The sequence below is a fragment of the Falco punctatus genome, assembly GCF_963210335.1.
Source record: "Falco punctatus genome assembly, chromosome: 3".
In the NCBI taxonomy this organism is placed as follows: Eukaryota; Metazoa; Chordata; class Aves; order Falconiformes; family Falconidae; genus Falco; species Falco punctatus.
Window position 1 is genome coordinate 91,001,253 of NC_137582.1, and position 20,509 is coordinate 91,021,761.

Here is a 20,509-nt window from a genome sequence, read left to right on the forward strand (position 1 = left end):
AGCTCCGTATGGCACAGTCAGTAAACTAGTTGTGCCAACACCAGTGGCCACCTGTCCTGCACCATGTGCATGCCAGGTGTAAGGGCCTGGTTACCATGCTGCCTCCTTAGGACCCAGTGAGGTAAGACCATCCACAGCCTCACCCTGGCTGTTAGCTGATCCCCAGGGCTTGAGGGAGGAATAAGGAACTTCACATATGCTGTGGTGACTGATAAAGGGACTGCTGTGTGTGCTGGTCCAGAAACTTTATAGCAGGAGACCTTGTACACTGTGTGCACTGTTAAGCAAGTGCAGCAAGTGTGAGAGACTTGTGACCAAGGCCATCATAGAAGCCTTCTGAAGATGTCTTCACTGGAGAAATCCACTCTGCCAGCACTGAGGTATGCATATCCCTCTAAACAATGAAGGCAGCACTGGAGGCAACAATGTCCATCTCTTCACAATGACACAGCACTACTGCAGAAAGGCACCAGGTGGGCTACGAGCTCCTGTCTAAAGGAACCTGACCAGACACCTCATTTTCCTTGCACTGGGGAAAGAACACAGTCCTACAGAGCAACTGAGAAAGAAAACATCATTGATAGCTACAGCACCAAGATCTGCAATGGCAACTAACTGAACAATCACTGGCAGTCACTGAGCAAGACAAACACGGAACAATCAACAGGCTCCATCCTACTGGCAAGAGGGCAGCAGCATGGATGAAAGAAAAATCTTGAGTTCTGCGTGGGCTGTTGTGATTGGGTGAGAGGCTTTGGTCTGTGCGCTGACCTGGACTTCATATCCTTTTGGAAAGGCTCAAATGTCCAAGAGTCTGTTAGTTTAGGGACAGCTCCACAATGAAAGGCCTGGCAAAGGACAGCAGAGTCTTACCTGACCTCTTCCTTGGGACAAGCATTGTTGAAACAAGGACATGTGGCAAAACATATCCTTTTGTGTTTGTGCTGCATTACACAGCTGTGCTGGGCAGAGTGATCCATTATCTTTTAGCCCAGCGAGCATTTCACCTACGGGAAGGTTTGCTTAATGTCACTAGACTCCATTACAGATCTAAAGTTGCTGAGTAGACTAGGCAGTACCTCTTATATCCTTATGACTCTGCACTGGTGACTGATGGTGATCAAGATTTTCACTTGTGGAATGATTTTGTTCCTTCTGCAACTTGCTTTACATTAATCATTCATTTGACCAATAAAAATTAGAAATGCTAACAAAACCAGTAACCTGGGTTGTGTATTAGCATGCTTCTGAGGAGTGTACTGCCCCTTCTCTATTGCAAAACAAAAAAATTATTTCATTGATGTATATGTATATAGAACTAAGAAGTATTTTGAAAACCATGCCACTGCTGACAACATTAATGCGGTGAATTGGCTGTTATGAAACAACTGTTTGACTCACTGGATGTCTTTGTAGCTACTAAGTTATAGGCTGTCTACGATGACCTGAATGTGATTTGAGTAGGTGGTGCATAAATGCCAAGGTGGCTCACATACAGTAAGCTGGAGCATACCACTAGACAATTTGATTGTCAAAAAAAAAAAGATTCAAGGACTACTCAAAAGTTAGAAGTGACAGGGTAAAACATATTGGCTAATCCTTTGACTTCTGAGCTGTAAAGTTACAACAATGGACCACGGCAGTGAATGTTAAAGCCTGTTTGAACAGAAACAAAGCAGCCTTCAGCGGGAAAGGCAGAAGGGGCAGCAGCCACAGGAACAGCCTGCAGTTTAGGGAGCTCTCTCAGTTGTGTGGTTAAAGGTATTCACCATCTACAGACACATTCACCCATTTAACCTGTCTTTCCACCAGCACGGTGATATGATTTTCAGCTATTGACCACTTCACGTACTGCTCTTGTGAGAGAACAGCTCATTCTCTTTCTTTACAATAGATTCACAGTGGTGAGCCACCAATGTGAGACAAGCCCTAAAGATCTTTCCTCAAAAGCACTGCTGCTGCGTAGCAATGTCTGTAGCAGAACGGCCTGGTCTACACCCCGTGCTATGTAAAGTACTAGTGGTATGCAAGTGCACCACTCCAGACTGAATTCTACACCGTTATTATTGCACTAATATCTTCAGGTGAACAAGACTAATAAGAACTGTACTAGGGAGAAAGGTATGGATGATTCAGAGGTTTTCCACTTGCATGGACAATTAAAACAGTTAAAGAGCCCACCTCTTCTCTCCAGAAGCATAATTTGTTCTACAATTTCAGAGGCATTTTGTGTATTGACTTTGGGTTTCTGTTTAAAAATCACATGGCATTTAGAGAGGTCAAAGCTGTTTCTTTTATTGTCTGTTCATTCTTTTATTTCAAAGGAATTATGTGACTGCTTTCTGCTTGCTATTGTACATTATGACTGTCCTGCAGACCATGAATGTTTCTTCAGCTGGTTTGTTCACCTGATGTGCCGTGAAGCTACCTGTGGAAGATCTGTAAGAATGGTCTCTGTATGTACAAAAGGCATACTTTGAACCTAGCAGCTGGTGCTGAGACCTGTGGAAAAAGAAAAGAGCAACTCAACTTAAACTGCTCTTTAAAATTTTAGCAGCAAGTTCAAAACTTTTTTCTGGGAACATCTGACTGGGAGCTAAATATCCTGATGCCCAAATTTAAAAAGCAACAGAAGCCTTGCCTTTCTTCTCTGCTCAACCCCTCTTTCCTCAACACATCTTTCTTCAGCTCTGTAATGCTCCTCTATACAGATGCTCTCAATATTGCTTTTGAAATTAATTTGTATTCCCACAATATGCTCACTGAAAGTTTTGTTCCACTGATGTGCTGTGCAGACTGTGACTGCGTCTGAGCTCCCTGAGCTAGATTGCTCTAGAATGAAAAACTGTGCTCTGTGAAACACTGTGTGTGTGGCCTTTCACAATGCAGGCTGTAAGCAGTACTGGGCAATTACATAGAAGTTTTTTCAAAAGAATCTATTTCAATATTATTAAATTTGGCAACTAACAATTGAAGGATGTGCTGTTTCTGAAGTGCCTTGGTAGCAGAAGGTTCTCTATTCCTCAGCAAGATCTATGAATTCTGATGGGAAGAAAGACTAGTGATATTGGTAGTCCAGCCAACAACAGGAGAGAGAAAAGTTTAATAGATACAGTGTGAGCATGCCATAGCAAGCAGCCGGGCATATATTGGTTTTACCAAATTTTTTTGAGTTCACAGAATGGTGACTCTGAGAGGGATCTGGCCTGTCAGTGCTTATTACAGAAGAATAATATGGAAATTAACTCAAAATTTCTTAGAGATATTCTGCGATACTGAATTTCTCACTTTTTTTGTTTTATTTTCATGAGCTATGCCAGATTATTTGCTGCCACAACCAAATCGTAATTACTCTTCAAGTTCCAATGAATAGTTTTCATCACTATTTTTCTTCAGCCATTTCAATATGCTCCTTCCTTTTCTGAAGGTTTTACATGCTATGATGAATGAATCTTCCATTTTGGAGATTTTAGGATAAAATCCTTTCATTCAGGCTTTTTTCTTTTTAATTAAAGAATTGAATTATTCCAGGTAAAAGTTTACTTGACATTGAGCTCCATCCATCACTGTGTTTGGTAAACACAGAACAGGCAGCGTGGGGCGTGTCAAAAAATTACACAAGATATATTTGAAGGAGTTTGGCAAGTCTGCCCCAAGTACAGCTGAGAAGCTGTACTATTACCTTCACAGGTGAAGCTGATAAGGTAAGCATTTCAAACATTTCTTTCAAATACAATTCAAGTTTTCTCTGCAATTAAAAAAAAATCTTTTACAAAACTTACAAAAAGATTGATGTAATCTCATGATTATGGTCTTCAATATCAGTTGAAGAAACAAATGATTAAAGGATTCCTTCCACAGAAACGTCATCTCACCTTCACGTGTGTGTTCTGCATTATTTTACTGTTTCTCATTCTGCCATGCATAAAGTAAAAGTATTTGTTTGTATGAACTAAGACTTTGTTTATTAACTTTTCCACATCAAAAAGCTGGTGATATGTTATGACAACCTTTCTTCCTTCTTCCTCTATCACTATAATTTTTCACTTAGAATTAAAAGGAAAAATTGAATCTGTTTAAATACCAGCAGATACAACTAAAGCTCAGTTGCAGGGTTTATGGAAGATACTGTCTGAATGAAATTCAGGAATGCAGCATGTTCAGGTGACATATCTCTGTGTTATCTTTAACAGCTACATTTCTAAGATTTTAAAAAAACAAACAAACACCACCAACAAAACATTTGCTTCACAAATAAGTTTCTTTACCAAGACCATAAATGGAGCTTAAAGCCTAAAATGTAATAGCTAGTAGAAATGGTAAAAAATGAAAAAATCTACCTTATATCACCTATATAAGTGGTTCAATTTACAGAGAGATTGACCATCCATTCCAGCAGGGGAGCAGCTAGATGCACTGTTGTTCAAATTATCCCACATTAGGAGATGACTGTCACATGAATGCATTGATTCCATAGAGACTGTGATACATATGGCAGAGTGTCCTGGATTTTGTCCTCTAACAGCCACAGAAGGAAACAAATTAAAGATTTCACTGCTTGAAGATCCCCAAGAGCTAGGGGAAATTCCACCCTAGCAAGGTTCTCTTTGCTTGTGTCAACATGTGGAAGTTATAAGTGGTATAAACAATATACTGCTGCATTACATTTCACAGTATTGTATTTTATACTCTGTGTTGCCTTCTTTACAAAAAATCCTTCCCTTCAGTGTTAGATGAAATGCTAGGTGCTGAAACTACAAGGAGAATTTTACAAGAATGTCAGAAAAAGGACAGAATGAAATTTTAAATGTTGAAGATGTGAAGATCTCTGCAAATTAAACACAAAGCTAAGCAAGCACTGTCTTATTAAAAGGTGGATTTTATGGAAAAGGTGATAAAAATATTAAAAAACACTTTAAAAACAGAATGAGATATAATTAAACAATGAATGGAACATACTAGTTATATATGTTTGTCATAAACTCTATGAATTTGGTAATTAATTTGCAGTCTCCATTGCTGTGCCTTCATTATCCTATATAAAAAAATGAAAGTAATGTTGCTAACATTTGAGACCTCTGATAAAGCAGGTGGTGTAACAACCTAGCTTCCATTTACACTAGACTAAAATTAGAGTAAAACTAGCAAAACTCATGCTGTTGCTTCAGGTTTGCACATTGTATACTGGAATTAACTATAGTTTGGATCATAGTGGGCTGATCTGTTAACTGATCTTAGAATGATGTTAAAAAACTACAGCCAAGAACCTGGTTTGGAGGTCAAAAAAAAAAAAAGAAGATTCTGAGACCAAATCCCAAATCTATGTTTTTTTTATTTTCCTTAAGAGATGAGAAAAGACTGTTCGTAAGCTTCTTTCAAGGTAACTAATATTCTTTGCAACATTTTCAACAATATGGTATATATGTACAGAGAAGGGGAACTCAAGTTTCAAATAAAAAATGACCAGCCTATGCATGACTTGTAGCTATCCAGCATTTTGATTGCTCATGAATCCAAAAGCATGTCTGCCTTTTAAATCCACACCACTGGATTCTGTTTGCTGAAAAAAAACCTTTTACACCAAGTTCAGGGGTTTGAGTGCAGTGACTTTCTTGCATTGCAATCAATATATTTCATCATAACAAGTCAGACTCTTTCTGTTTGCTTTAGACAGCACCGACTTCACAATGGGCTCCATCAGTGCAGCAAATGCAGAGTTTTGTTTTGATGTTTTCAAAGAGCTGAAAGTCCACCATGCCAACGACAACATCTTCTATTCCCCCCTAAGCATCATTTCAGCTCTGGCCATGGTCTATCTGGGAGCAAGAGGTAACACTCAGTCTCAGATGGAGAAGGTAAGTTACTTACACAGGTGTAAAGTGACCTCTACTTCTCCTTGTTGTTCTTTCTAAGTAACATCACTGAAATATATTAACCACTGACAAGGTTCTCACCTGTTTTAATGCACAAGAAGTAAGCCAAAGTCAGAAAATGGAGAACTGAATTGAGAGTTATTTAGAGAAAATACTAAAAAAAAAGAATATATTTTTACCATAGGGGGCAGTTAATTTTGACTTAGAAAAAAATATCTCAAGGACAATAACAAAATGGATTTCTAGTCAGAAAATTTGGTTATATGATTTTTTTCCCTAAATGCTGACATCTTCTAGATAATGTGATCAGATTTTTTTTAATATATAAAAAAGATAGATCCCAGGTAGAAAGGAAGACAGGATATTATTAGCAGCACATAATATGTAACTCAGTTAATTTCTAGACATTCACTAGAAAAAAGTATCTAAGCAGAGAGTGTTATTTACAGTTTCCAAGAAGGCCACAGAGGGCATAAACCAGTTGCAAGCTCACTAGTAAATTTTTAGTTTATCTTTATTCTCAGTTAGCACTTTTTTTTCCTGAGCCAATAGCTTTACCTCAAGCATTGTGTGTAAATCTCAAATTCACATCATTTGGTCATGCTTGTCATTTCTACCATGGGCATTTTCTCTTGCAGGTTCTTCACTTTGATAACGTTACAGGAGTTGGAGACACTACTGATCCCCAGGTAGAGAAACAACTTGATCTGCTTTCCTCCTCAGAACAAAACTAGAACACTTCTGCCTCTCCTCCTGGCAGTTTCAGACCCTGTCCAAAACTATGGTAACACTCTCAAACTAAGCAGTCCTGTGGAGGGAAGAAAGGAGGGTGTAACTTATTTATTTGTTAAAAACCAGGGAAAGAAGGCAGGTTGCACATCCTGCACCAGAGCAAGTGATGGTGTGAGGCAGGATGCTTTGGGCACCAGGGTGCCTTCCCGGGCAAGTGCTGCTGGTGGACAGCATGTGAAAGGGGCTCAGCACCTAGAGCCAGGGTACAGCAGTCAGAATTGTAGCTGAGACATCCAAAGAGGGGCAGGAAGATGCTGGGCATAAAAGAACCCAGAAGTCTCAGTGTCAGGAACACAATTGCACTCGTACAAAAAGCACATTTCAGGGAATTTACCTTGAGAAGGATGAACTTGTTGGCTTAATGCACCATCACCAAAGCACCTGCTGTCCCAAAAGTGACAGCTGCACTGCAGCATGACTAACTATTAAAGACAATCCTTCATGGTCTTATTTCTTAGATAAAAAGAAGCTAATGCAATGTATCTTCTTATTTTCATGTTTGCACCCCAGTGTGGCATTTCTGAATACATCCAGAAGTCATTCAAGGATCTTCTCTCAGGCATCACAATGCCAAATGCTACACACTCACTCAACATCGCTGACAGAATCTATATTGAAAAAACATACCCTGTTCTGCTGGTGAGTAGTGCTGCAACCTGACTTCAGTGGGATTTCCCATACAGGCCCCCGTGACTCTACCCTAGAGAAGCACCACCAGCAACAGCCCAGTGTCTGCTGGTGAAGAGGTCGTTGTGAGCCATGACGAGAACTGGTTCAGAACAAGTCTGAACCTTCCTGTTGTTGTCAGGTGGAGGCCAGGCAAAAGTACAGTGGCATAAAATATGCCCATGTTGCAACAGTCACAGGGAATAATTAAGATTGCTGTCATTTGCTAGAAAATGGCTTTTAATTAAAAATGTAACTTTTCAGGGAAATTAAATACATTTTATGACCTGAAAGCATGAAGACTGAAATTGTCAAATTTGGATTTTTTCAAAGCCAAATACCAAATCTTCCCACTGAAAAGTAGCTTTGTTTTTGAAATCTAAGAATGTAAGAACACAATATTCAAAATAAAAGGTGCACACAAAGAGAAGGAAACAAACATTGTCCTTAAAAATGCTCACTACACTGAAAGTGTTTTGGTAAAACAAATAAAATTATTTCAAAATTTTAACTTAGAATCCTATCTGAAAAAGAAAGTGCCAGATCTAAATGTGTGAAGTAGTCTTTCTTGTTGAGCTTTAAGATTCTGTTACCAGAAGACAGCTGTGACTGACATGCTCTAACACAGGGGTAAATGTTCACTGTTCTTTTAACCATTCAGCTTCATGTCACAATCTTGCATTTCACATTCCTAAATTTTCAAGTTCTCATCAGTCTGACAGCAGTAATCCTGTTCACAGGAATACTTAGAGTGTGCGAAGAAATTCTACGGAGCGGGACTGGAAGAAGTTGACTTCAAAACAGCTACAGAGGAAGCAAGACAGCTCATTAATTCCTGGGTGGAGAAAGAGACAAATGGTAAGCACTGAAAAATTAGTAGCAGATATTTCCCCCCCCTACCTACCATAATCTATACGCTTCTTTTCCTTTCCTCATAACGTCTAGAAAAAGTGGGTCAAGCAAGAGCAGGTTGCTTCTTGCTATGAGAAAACAACTCCAGAGAGCAGCACCCTCAGCCCTATACCCTTCATTGAAGGTATGTGCACACACCAGAGGAAGTGTATCTTACCATGCTTCTGCCTGCCTCTTTCTTAAAGGACGGATTCAAGATTTCCTTGTGTCAGGCTCTGTTGATCTTGATACTGCACTGGTCCTTGTGAATGCCATTTACTTCAGAGGGATATGGAGGACAGCGTTTAAAGAAGACAACACTCAGGAAGTGCCCTTCAATGTGACAGAGGTAGGAGGGCATGGACACAGCTTCTGGCCAAGACAGCTGTTGGCTCACAGCCAGCAGGCTGGATGCTCCACATACAACCTGCTGCTGTCACAGGTCGGGTGATTTAGACTGGTTCCTCATTGTCAGAACCTGAGCCTAAGGCCAAGAAGTGTTTGCAAGAGCTGTGTCTGACCAGGCTTCCAGGGAACACCAGCAGACAAGGGGGGAATGGAGACACAGCTCTTCTTCAAAAGCAACATGCTACATGCTTGAAGATTGAGTCCTGTCCCTTATGCATTTGCCTGCTTAAGGAAAAAATTGCTCCCCAGTCACGTAGTCTCACATTTCTCTCTCTGCAGCAAGAAAGCAGACCTGTGCAAATGATGAGCCAGAACAGCACCTTCAAAGTGGCAGCGGTGGCTGCAGAGAAAGTGAAGATCCTGGAGCTTCCGTATGCAGGCGGAGAGCTGAGCATGTTGGTGCTGTTGCCTGATGACATCTCTGGCCTGGAGCAGGTATGGCCCTGGCCGGGAAGCAGAAGAGTTGTCATTTGAGTGGGACTTGGCTGCCATCATCCCTTTTGCTGTCCATTTACATGCCGGCTGCCCACAGCACGGCTGTGCTGGGCAGGCAGGGGAGTACCAAAGCCCCCCAGGTGCCCCCAGGTGTTCAGGCAGAGACTGGCCCCTTAGGAGGGCCTTGGGCTCAGTCTAGTAAAATGAACATAAAGGACCATAGTGCTGCTGTAGCCCTGCAGAATAGGATGTTGCTATACATACCGATCTCCATCAGGCACCAGAAACAGACATGCTACAGGATGTTTTTTCATTTCAAGTGATTTCAGCCTTCCAGGAGAGCACTCAATAGTTTGTTAAACAAGAAAATTTTATCAAAGGGGAAATTAAAACAGATGTGATGAGGAAAGCATTCCAAGAGCTGACTAAGAGCAAAAATGGGAAAAGTATCATTAGAAAGCAACTAAGATGAGGGAAGAGATCAATAAAGTAAGTTCCAGGTGGAACAGTTTTGGGGCCAATTTGATTTGATGTTTTCAAGAATGCTGTTTTCACAAAAAAAGCCTTGATCCGATAAAGAAATTTTCAGATGACTAAGTTTTGGAGAACATCTTCAAGACATATGAGATATAGGCTGTAGTCAGGAAGAAGCATATAAGGTAAACAAATCCATTTAAGATTATATGTAAGTACTACTGTGTACACAAAGCAGATGGAAAAAAATAGTAACAAATGGTATAAATACAGCTGTTAAGGCCATTGGAATCTTGTTTTAGGCATTTCATTCCTTGCTTCTCTTTGCAGCTTGAGAACAAAATCAGCTTTGACAAACTCATAGAATGGACCAGTCCCAATGTGATGGAAAAGAAGAGAGTGAAAGTGTACCTCCCACGCATGAAGATTGAGGAAAAATATAACCTCACAAGTGTCTTGACGGCCTTGGGTATGACCGACCTGTTCAGCCCTTCAGCCAATCTCTCTGGCATCTCTTCAGCAGAGAGCCTGAAGGTGTCTGAGGCCGTCCACGAGGCGTACATGGAAGTCAGTGAAGAGGGCACCGAGACGGCAGGCTCGGAGGGTGTGCTGGGAGACACTGAACAGTCCTCTGAGTTTGAAGAGTTTAGGGCTGACCACCCATTCCTTTTCTTAATCAAACACAATCCAACCAACATAATCCTCTTCTTTGGTAAATATTATTCTCCATGAGGAGAAAAAGAGATGGAAATAATGCTTACCTTCCCCTCAGAATAAGACCCCTTTTACTTTAGTATTGTAGTATAATCTCATCTCTTCACTATTTTCTCCAAGAGGAAAGCCTTAAATATCTAGGGAGATATTCTTGAAGAAGGGTGTGACTTTTCAGATCTCTAGGTGCAGGTATTTCTGCTCACACAACTTGTATGCAGGATTCATATCCAGGATTGAGTGAGAATTTCAGCAAGTAGTTCAGAATATTTCCCATTGTAATTGAACAACTTTGAAAGACAGGACAATTGGTTTGATTTTTGTGAGAAATCCTGCCACTATTATTGAGAATCTGGTTTCTCTGTAGCAGTTCTGTGAAATAAACACAGCTTTCAGAATAATCCTGTTCCTTTCTGTTCAACTTGCTGGGTAACCCTCCTTGAATTAATGCCTGGACAACCTGCAGATGAAATTCTAAACTTCAGCAAAGCATTCTTCTTCCAAGAATGCATTTGCGCTTCTTTGTGCTGCACATACGATACGGCTATGTCTTTTGCTCTGAGGGAGCATGCAGAATGTCTACCATTTCTTCATAAATCATCACCTCCAAGCACAACATCTTCCTGACTGATACGATTTCCCATCTTCATTCCAGTGACATATCATTGATTTTGTGAATGTTAATTGGTGGTCCCTCTATTTATTCTAATAAAAGCATTGCAAACTAAACATGTCATTACATCTGTGTTACTGCACCACATAACCTGAAACATATGATATAGTCGGTAGTGATTATTGACAGAAGTGTTTAGTCTAGGATTTGGATCCTATTTTCAAAACCAATTGTACTCCTATGTGAAGTTACTAAACAGATTAAGAACTTTTTTTTTTTATTTTGAGCTTAAGTAAAGTAAACCCTACAGTTCCTGTTCCTACCTTGAGCTTATCTCCATATGGTATATCAAGTAGCTAAACTTTTTTTTTTTAATTTGCTATTGTAATTCCAGATTTTTTTAAAATATTTCCTCTAAATGTCCTCAGTAAATATATCAAGGTCATGCCTAAAAGATAGAGCTTCAAAAACATGAGAACAGTGTTTGTCTTAAAAGGTGTACAGCTTCAGCTCTCTAACACCCACAAGAATCATACAACGACATCTTTCTTACTGCCTCTTGATGTAATAATTCTCCAGAGATGTTACTTCCTATTTCACAGTCTCTAGAGGCAAGGTTCTTTAGGTTTCAGTTTATCCAATTAAAAAGATTATTAGTGTTAATTGCTGAGTTAAGCAATCTTCCTTCTGCTGAGATGCACATACAGAACTGCAAATTCAGTACTTGAAAAAGGCTAAAAAAGGGGGACACATGATGGTATTTGGAGCTGCCTCAACCATTTGTGAAGTCAGCATTAAATATAACTTGAAATGATGATGCTGGCAGCAGGGAAGCACATTTTCATAGATGCTATGAAGTCTATGGGAGAGCTGCAAATACTGGTTTTCTGGAGACATTCATAAAGGATTAGCTATGGTTAATATAAGTATTCAAGAAAAAATTGTTTCAAGAGATACGACATTTCAAGGTTTACCATGTACATTATGTTCTGTTTTTCTTATACCCAAAAGCAGTCAACAGCGTTTTGCTGCAACTAAAAAAATTTACAGATCAGGATTGGTAAAATACTGTCCTAAGGAGCAGAGTGTATTATGAAACTGTTACTAAACTGAAATGAGGATGTCTGTCACTCTGCACTTTCTAGGTGCAATGGCTATAAAATTATGAACATTTATTATGGAGGTATTTATTACATAATGAAGAAAAAATAGCTATACCCTTGTTTAATCGTTCTTTTGTTTGACAGTTATTTTAAAGCAAAGAAATTGAGAAAATCAAGGCTGAAATGGTAAGTGGCTTCCTAAAAGTGCATGAGAGAGGTTTTCAGGGTACCAAGTCCACGTGGTGTTCTCGCTGTGAAGCACACCCATTTGGCTCTTTCTAAACTGGGCCATTAGGTGTCACTAGGCATACAAAGTGATGTCTATCAGTTTTCTGAAACAGAGATATCTACTTGAAAACTAGGTTTGGGAGCTTAGTGTAGGTTCCAATTTTGTTGTTATGCTAACTTTTGTGTAAGGAGATGATCCTGATCGATATACTGAAAATGTAGACCAGTGGCTCTGTGCTTGGAACCCAGTGATTTTTGAAGAAAAAGACAGAAATATTATTTGGTGAAAATCCAGAGGCATTTTAAGATGTCTGTGCCCTGAATGAAAAAATACTGTCACAGTCAAATACTGTAGAAGGGATAGAGCTAATTGGTTTATGAAGGAGAAAATGTCCTCTGAAGAGGATAAAATGAGAGTCAGAAGTGCAGATTCAGCAAAGTCGAATAAAGTCTATACCCCCTTATCAACAGCTGGGCCCAGAACTGTGCCTGTGCATTGCTGGTCTGAGCCAGCAGGACTTGCTGTAAAGGCATTGCCATGGGGAATGTGGGTGCTGCAGCTCCCGTGGGAAGCAATTCTGCAAAGAGTGGCACGGGGGATATTGCAAAAGTATGAGGGAAGAGCATCCATGAAGGGAGCAAAGACTGCCTTCCGAGCTCTGAAGTCCAACAAGAGCTTAAAAACATGTACCAGAGTTCCCACAAAGTCTAGGTATTGTCCTGTAGCCCTTTTGTTCCCTGGCAGTATGATTGAAATTAGTACCTCAAAAAATTGCCACCTGTTCATCCACTACGCTCTATTTTCACTAGAGTACTGTGTTATTTTGGATACACAGTACTGCTAGAGGTCTGAGGAACAAAAACAGCCACATGCAAACACATTCTTTTCAATGCTGCATAGGACAGCATTAGAATTGCTCTGTGGACTAAGTGTGCCTTTCCTTTTCATGTCATTTGGGGAAGGGTTAGAGCTGACACATCTTCTCTGCCCTTTGGGGAATGTAATTGTCTAAAGAAAGGCCTACCTTCTCCTAAGCAAGCCAAACCCATGGCTGAAGGCACAGAACTTTGCAGGCAGTATGCTCTAATGATAGCCACCAGAGGAAAAGCACTCAGAGAACCTCCTGGACTCCAGAGGAAAAGCTGTCCTGGGCTCCCAAAAAATATTTGAGAAAGTACAGCATGCTCAATCAAACTGAAAACTACATATCCACTTTGGCTTTGATACAGAGCAGTGGTCCAGTTTTCTGTTTCTTGTGGCTAGTGAGCTAGGAGTCTTCAGTCTGGAAAAGAGACAGCAGAGAGGGGATTGTCAAGGAGCAGCAATGGTGAGGCTGCTCTGCCAGGGAAGGAGATCCTGGGCAGCAGGTGGCAGACAGTAAGGCCAGCGGGGCAGGGGCTTCCCTGCTAAGATGTTCAATGCTTTAGTTCCCAATACTACCACTACAGTCCAGCGATTCCCAAAGAAGTCTGTAGCAATGAGGTAGGTCAAATACCAAGCCTGGAATTTATGTCCACACATCAGGGTTTAGTAGTCCTAACCAGAAAACTGTTACACATCAAGGAGTTAGTGACCCACAAAAAAACTGACCTGATCAGGCACAGGCACGTGTTGTGCTATGGTGTGCTATGTCGTGCTGCACATATCTCTTGGCCTCCAGGCCTACACTGTGCTGAACATACCTCATAGCTGTGGGATAAACTCCACCTGCTAATCGTAATGGAGGAGCTCGTAGATGGTCCCAAACTGACACCTGGTGATGCTGCTGCTGGCACATCCTTGTCTTTATCTTGAAGTGAAGCAGTATAGTTCTATATAAATGTACTTTTCTTCCACAGTAGAAATAATAAACAGAGTTGTTTACTTCTAAGAACATACCTATAAAATTTGTAAAGGTAACACCACCAATGAACCTCTGCATGTAGGGGATATGTGAAGTGTGCTGTGCCCTGCATAAAGATCTATCCAATGCTGCGCAGCTTGGGGTTCCCACCATCTGAAGGGACATGAAATTATCTGTGCTCTCTCCTTTTTCCCTCTCATGTTACTTCCAATAAAATGCATTTTAATCAGTTTCATAGTAGTGTCCAAAATGAACACTTGCAATGGTACATTACAGGGTCCATCTCAGTGGGATTAATGGCCAGGCACAGCGATGTAAGGTAGCAAGGGCCATAACCAAGAGACTCAATTTAAATTCTTCTCTCCAGTGAGGGGGTGTAGACACCCATGGAGGCATCTCACAGCTCTATCACAAACAGTGCTCTGATTCAAGGGAGGGCAGTTGCTTCAGATGGGCCTGAGACCAGGCAGCCAGACTCCTAAGAAAGGGATGATGTCAAGAGCAGAGGTTTCTGAAGTCCTGGATGATATGGAGACAATGACAGAGATTGACTTTTTAGTATCTCTTCTGACACAGGAACATAAGGGTATTATAAGAAGTTAGTAGGAAGCAGATACAAAAGAAACAAATAGAGGTAGCTGAATGATAGACCTCATGGTCAAAGGATGCTGGAGATGATAAAAATTTACATGATTTTAAATGGAGATTGAACAAAACTGTGGAAGATAAATTCATTGAGAGGTAATAAAATTACAGAAAATACTACCAGCTATTGAAGTCACAGGACTGAAAACAGCTGTTGTTAAGACCCTGACAGCATGACCAACCTCAGCAGGAGCTTTCCCCCACACGCTCTGTGCATGGGTTCAGGAGCCTGTACAGGGCACTGGCACCATTTTAATACTAGGGGTGTTCTTTGTGGGAGGAGGGCATGAACTGTCCTTGGCCAGTCACAGCCAGTTGCAGCTAGCCCTGTAATGAATGAAAAGAACTTGTATTACAAATCTTCAGACAGTCAGAGGAGCGTATGGCATCTCTCCTCGAGCATAATTAAGAAAGGGTTGTGGGAGAAATGCAAGAGGTATGTTTAGAGAAACAAAACAGAGGAGAGACTTAACAGGAGATGTTATTGAGAGCACAGTGGAAGGCATGCTCTTGGGAGGAGGTGCTCCATGCCAGAGGAGGCACCCCTGAGGGACTGCAGCCACAGGTAACCCATGCCAGAGCAGTGATACCTCAGAGGGACTGCAGCCCACAGGTGACCAACACTGGAACAAGGAGACTAGACTACAGGAAAAAAGTGGGCAGCAACAACTGGCAGATAGAAAGAGTTATACAACAGTCCCAGCCTCTTGCATTCCCTTGCATTACCAAAGGGACTGGGGAGCACTGAGTGTAACAAGAAAGCTAAAACTAGGAAGCAGAGAAGGAGACTTTTTGGACTGAAGATGAGTGTGGGGAAGCAGGATGAAAGGTCTAAGTGTGTAGTTTGTGACATTGTTTTTTGTCAATACTTGAATCAACAACACAAAATTTATGTTAATCAGTAAGAAATTATGTGAAACTCCCCAAGTCAAGACTGTTGCCCACAACAGAAGTCCATTTCAGCTGAGCCCTGGAACTCCAGTCACTGCCTGAAATCCACTGTAGGTGCTTGTTTCCAGGCCTGGACCTCAGACACAAGCTTTGTAGCCTTGTCTCCAGGCCCATCTCTTTTCCTCATTACTAGGTGTCAGGGCTCTGAGTGCACTAATAAGCCTTTAATGGTCCTGACCAAGCACACCTGGGAGCCTCTACCCACACCTATGGGCCCAGAAGCAACAAGCTATGCCCTGGATCTTCAGTCCTTCTCTGTGCTACATTAGAGGTGTGCCAGTTTCCAGTTCAAACGCAGCTGTGTCCATGACTGGCCAAGAACTCCTAGTGTGACCTTGGCCCTGCCTTGTGATCACTGAACCTGAGCCTAGCTCTAACACGTGAACTAGCTTTCTGGTTTGTCTTTGGACCTGCCTCATAGGCATGACATTCCCTTATGATCTGGACTCCTGGTTGGAGCTGCCCTTGATCTCTGGGCCTGCTCTGCTCAGGTCCTGTAGGATGCAGCCCTGGCTTGTAAGGCTGCTGTCCGGCTGGCTGTGGGATCCCCCTTGCCTCCTGGTTTGTCTTTCCTTGGGGAGAAGCTGGGCCTTGCTGCTCCCTGGCAGTGAGCTCAGGCCTCCCCTGGCCCAACTGAGATGCCATCTCTGCTCCTGCATGGCAAAGGGAGGCAGCAGCCGCTACAGGATCAGGGCTTTGCCGCCCCTTGCAGACCTAGGGGCTGTAACTGGTGGAGATGGTTGGCAGCAGCATTTGGTGGCCAGTGGCCTGCTCCCTGAGCCTTTCAGCAATGAAGCGGGATGGTATGGGCACGGGGCATTTGTCCTGGCATGTTCGTGGCAGTGCTCCGATATATACTCAATTTGAAAGGCCTCACCATAGCAAAAACCCAGCCACCGCCCTCTGTTTCAGGGAGACTTTACTCATGTGGCTTGCTTGATTGCCATACCTGCTTCACATTCATGAGGGACCTGTGTGACAGCCTCCATGGTCAGGTCCACCTCTTGATCACCAGCCCATCTGCATATGGCATCTCTCCTTAGACTTCCCTATGTTTCGTGGGCCCATCAACCTACAAATAGCTCACCAGGGCCTCCCCCGTGGGGCATTAGCCACCATCCAGGAGTCAGTATAGAAATTACTGGCCACTTTTCTCCTTCAGCAATCTCTAGGACTAGTTGGATGGCTTTTGCCTCTGCAAAGCGACTTGACTTACCTTCCCCTTCAGTGGCTTAGATGACTTGTCATGTGGGACTCCACACAGCAGCTTTCCACTTCTGACAGTTTCCTACAATGCAACAGGATCCATCGGTAAACAGCCTTTCACCTTCTGATAACTCATTAGAAGGTGACCCTGCTTGGGCACAAGCCACCTCCTCAGGCAATGTTCCAAAATCTCTGTCTTCTGGCCAGTCCATGGTCTCTTCCAGGGTTCCTGGGTGGCTGGGTTTCCCCAGATGAGCCCATTGTGTGATCAACGCTACCCACTTACTCCGTTGTAGTGCTGGTCACGTGATGTGTAGAGGAGTTTGAAGGTCTGATGTAGCACAGGCAAGTGTGGTGCCAAGAGGAGCTATGCTTCTGTACCAGCAACTTCTGAAGAAGCTCAAAAACCCCCTCTTATGCTGCTAGCATCTCTTTGTCAGAGATCTTTGCTTGTATCTCTCTGAACGTTTTCTGCCCAGCAGAGGGCCCAGAGAACAGGAGAGGTGCTTGAGGACTGGAGAGGAAGGCCAAGGTCACTCCAGTCTTCAAAAAGGGCAAGAAGGAGGACCCAGGAAACTGGTGCTGACTGTACCTGATCCCAGCTCTCGCTTGTAGATTGACTTTCTGGCTTGCTTTTGGACCTGCCATGTCACTATACTGCCTTATGATCTGAAGACTTGGTTGGACCTGCCACCATTTCAGGGTCTGTCCTGCTTGCCTTACTCAGGTGCCATGAGGCTGTTCCTGGTCAGTGAATCTCCCATCCCACAGGAAGCAGCTAGTTCTCACAGCTCCCTAACCTTGGGCTCTGTAGATGGACTTTGGCCCTGGTACTTCTCTTGCTGTGTCCATGGATGTTGATGGACCCTGTTCCTGGCATTTGGTTCTGCCTCCTTATGGTCAGATCTTGTGGTGTGGCACCGGCTGGTGAAGGCACTGCCCACCTTGGAGGTGACCCTTGGCCAGTCTTGCTGTCCTCATGGAGCAGCCCTGCTCCTGCTGCTCCTGGCAGTCTCCCCACAGTATTGTCTGCTTAGTTTATAGCTCTCCAATCTGACTACAAGGATATTCTGGGAGATCATTCTGAAGGCCTTAGTAAAGTCAGGGTGTACAATATCCTCTGCTCTCCCCCTGTCTGCAGAACAAGCCATCCCATTCTAAAAATGAGGTTGGTCAGGAGAGATTTCCCCTTGGTAAATCTGTGCTGGCTTTTTCCATCATGTTTTATTCCTTCATGTGTCTTGAAATGCTCCCAGGAGGCTTTGCTTTGAAGTGTTCCGTAGTGATTCAAACTCAAATACAATTGTACGTCAGGGAATTAGTGATACACATAACAACTGACACAAGAAAGCACAGGCCGGTGCTGTGCCTAGCCTATAGGTTGGCTTCCCATCCTGTGCTGTGCTGCACATACCCCTGGGCTGCAGGGTAAACTTTGTGTGCCCATCAGAAGGAGAGGATGTGTAGGTAGCTCCCACTTGGCATAGATGATTGCGCCATCTGTGTCCTTCTATTTACCATAAAGTGAAGCAGCATGTTTTCATGTGAACGTCCTTTTGTTTCAGAGTAGAAACTAATTTAATTGTTTTCTTCTTTGGAAAATCCTGTGAGAGCTCTAAAAGCCAAAGTGGCAGGGAACATCTGTCTTCATGGATGGGACCTGCACTGCATGCCATTCCTTGACTGGTGGTCTGTCCAGTGCTGCACAACTTGGGGTTCCCTGCATCTGAGGGAATGTGAGATTATCTATACTATCCTCTTTTTCATTTTAACATGAGCTGCAATAAATGGTATTTTAGCAATATCTTACAGAGTCTGAGTGCCTTTCTTAATGCAGATCATAATGAACACTAGCCTTACTGCCTTGCAGTGCTTGCTTACACCTTCTCACTGACTGCAGCACCTGTAATCTCCTGAATTCTCTTCTTTTCCTTTCTGAAAATTAGTCACTTTTCCAAATCATCAGGAACCTTCCAAGAGCATCCTGACTTGTCTTCTTTTTGCTGTTCTACCTAAAGACGCCTTTTTTGCTGCCCTTGTCAGTTTTCCCTCCAGCAGATTTTTTGCTTTTTGAATTCCATCCTTTCATGTACAGGGAAAGCTTCTATACTCCTTCCTGGTGTATTCTCCTTGCTTCCAACTCTCATACACTTTTTGCCTTTGAGCTCAGTCAGAATGAAGGCACCTTCATCGTCAGAGACAGCCTGTATATTGCTTCAGCAGCAAGACATGTGGCATGCATAGCAGCAAGTGAAAGGCTTTACATGTAGGTGAGGCTGAAACTCATTCAGCCACAGTGAGGATGATCTTCAGGTTCTGGGTCAAATACTCACATCCAACCTGTTCCTGGTGTGTGGGATGCAATGATCACTGTAAGTTATGCCATGAATGTCACATCAACCTATGTCAGATCTAATGTCCATGGGGGAGCATTAAGAAATTATCAGTTGTACAATGAAGACTGAGCCCATACCAGGTTAAAATGAATGTAAGATGCCCAATATGGGATATCACAGTGACAAGAGCATTGCCAGATGCCCCTGTCATAGTCTGCTAGAGACCAAGGCAGCACGGCAGGCAACAATGTCTGTCTCTTCTGAATGACACAATGCTGCTGCAGAAAGGTGCCAGCCGGGCTATGAGCTCCTGTCTGAAGGAGTGTGACCAACACCTCATTTTCTTTGCACTGGGGAAAAAACACAGTCCCACGGAACAACTGAGAGAGAAACCATCATTGATAGCTACAGCACCAAGTCTGCAGTGACAGGCAGCTGGAAAGTCAGCTGTAATCATTCTGGGTAAAACGATTTCTGTCTGTGAGTGGTTGCTTCTGTCCCTCATCAAAAGACATCTTCCAGATTCACAATGTCGAGTGAAGACAAACACAAAATAATTAACATGCTCCTTCCTGCTGGCAAAAGAACAGGAACAAGGAGGAGAAAAAACTCTTTTGAGTTCTGTGTAGGTTTTTGTGATTGGATGAGAGGCTTTGGTCTGTGAGCTGACCTGGACTTCATATCCTTTTGGATAAAAAGTGCCTTTTATACTCTTATGTGTCCAAGGCTCAGGAACTCAAGAGTTTATTGGTTTAGGGACAGCTCCACAATGAAAGGCCTGGCAGAGGAAAGGGCAGCAGAGCCTTAGCTGACCTCTTTCTTGGGACAAGCATTGTCAAACAAGGATGTGTGGCGGAACTGTTTGTACTGCTTTGCACAGCTGTGCTGGACAGGGCAATCCACTACCAATTGTCCCAGGCAGCCTCTCAACTGCAGGAAGATTTGCTTACTCTCTCTAGACCCCATGTCAAGCTGACAATACAAGACCTTTTGTATGAAGATGCTATGCTGATGGCCTGTTCTGATCCATTTCTTCATTTGCTTATGGACAGATAGATTCTGTTGCTTACAACTGGCTTGGCATTAACTGTCAGTTTGAGCACAGAAAACCCAAACAGATTTCTAGGAAAGTGTGCATCATGTCTTTCTCATACATTATCAAAGCTGAACTTCTCAGCCTCCATGTTTTTGCTTATTGTAGGTGTGTTCTAAATCTGAAACCTGAGTTCTGGAAGAGAAAACATGGCTTTTGCATAACTTACGAAGCAAAGCTCTGCATCAAACACATACAAAACTTGTACAGGTCTGGAACTAGGACACTATAGTGAAATTC

The 20,509-nt window shown here is 42.5% G+C and overlaps 1 protein-coding gene across 1 annotated transcript; it reads left to right on the top strand.

Moving 5' to 3' along the window:
• The first annotated feature begins 5,684 nt into the window (after positions 1–5,684).
• LOC308059885 (ovalbumin-related protein Y-like) lies at positions 5,685–20,499 on the top strand. Its single transcript, XM_080377852.1, has 7 exons — positions 5,685–5,855; positions 6,512–6,562; positions 7,176–7,304; positions 8,072–8,189; positions 8,429–8,571; positions 8,910–9,065; positions 9,870–20,499. Exons 1-7 carry the CDS (start codon positions 5,688–5,690, stop codon positions 10,269–10,271), a joined length of 1,167 nt encoding a protein of 388 aa, XP_080233978.1. The 5' UTR covers positions 5,685–5,687; the 3' UTR covers positions 10,272–20,499.
• The last annotated feature ends 10 nt before the right edge of the window (positions 20,500–20,509 follow it).

Coding starts and splice junctions, on each gene's coding strand:
- LOC308059885 (XM_080377852.1), top strand. CDS start 5,688: ATGGGCTCCATCAGTGCAGCAAATGCAGAGTTTTGTTTTGATGTTTTC. Junction 7,305..8,071: donor AAACATACCCTGTTCTGCTG/GTGAGTAGTGCT, acceptor TCCTGTTCACAG/GAATACTTAGAGTGTGCGAA. Junction 9,066..9,869: donor ACATCTCTGGCCTGGAGCAG/GTATGGCCCTGG, acceptor TTCTCTTTGCAG/CTTGAGAACAAAATCAGCTT.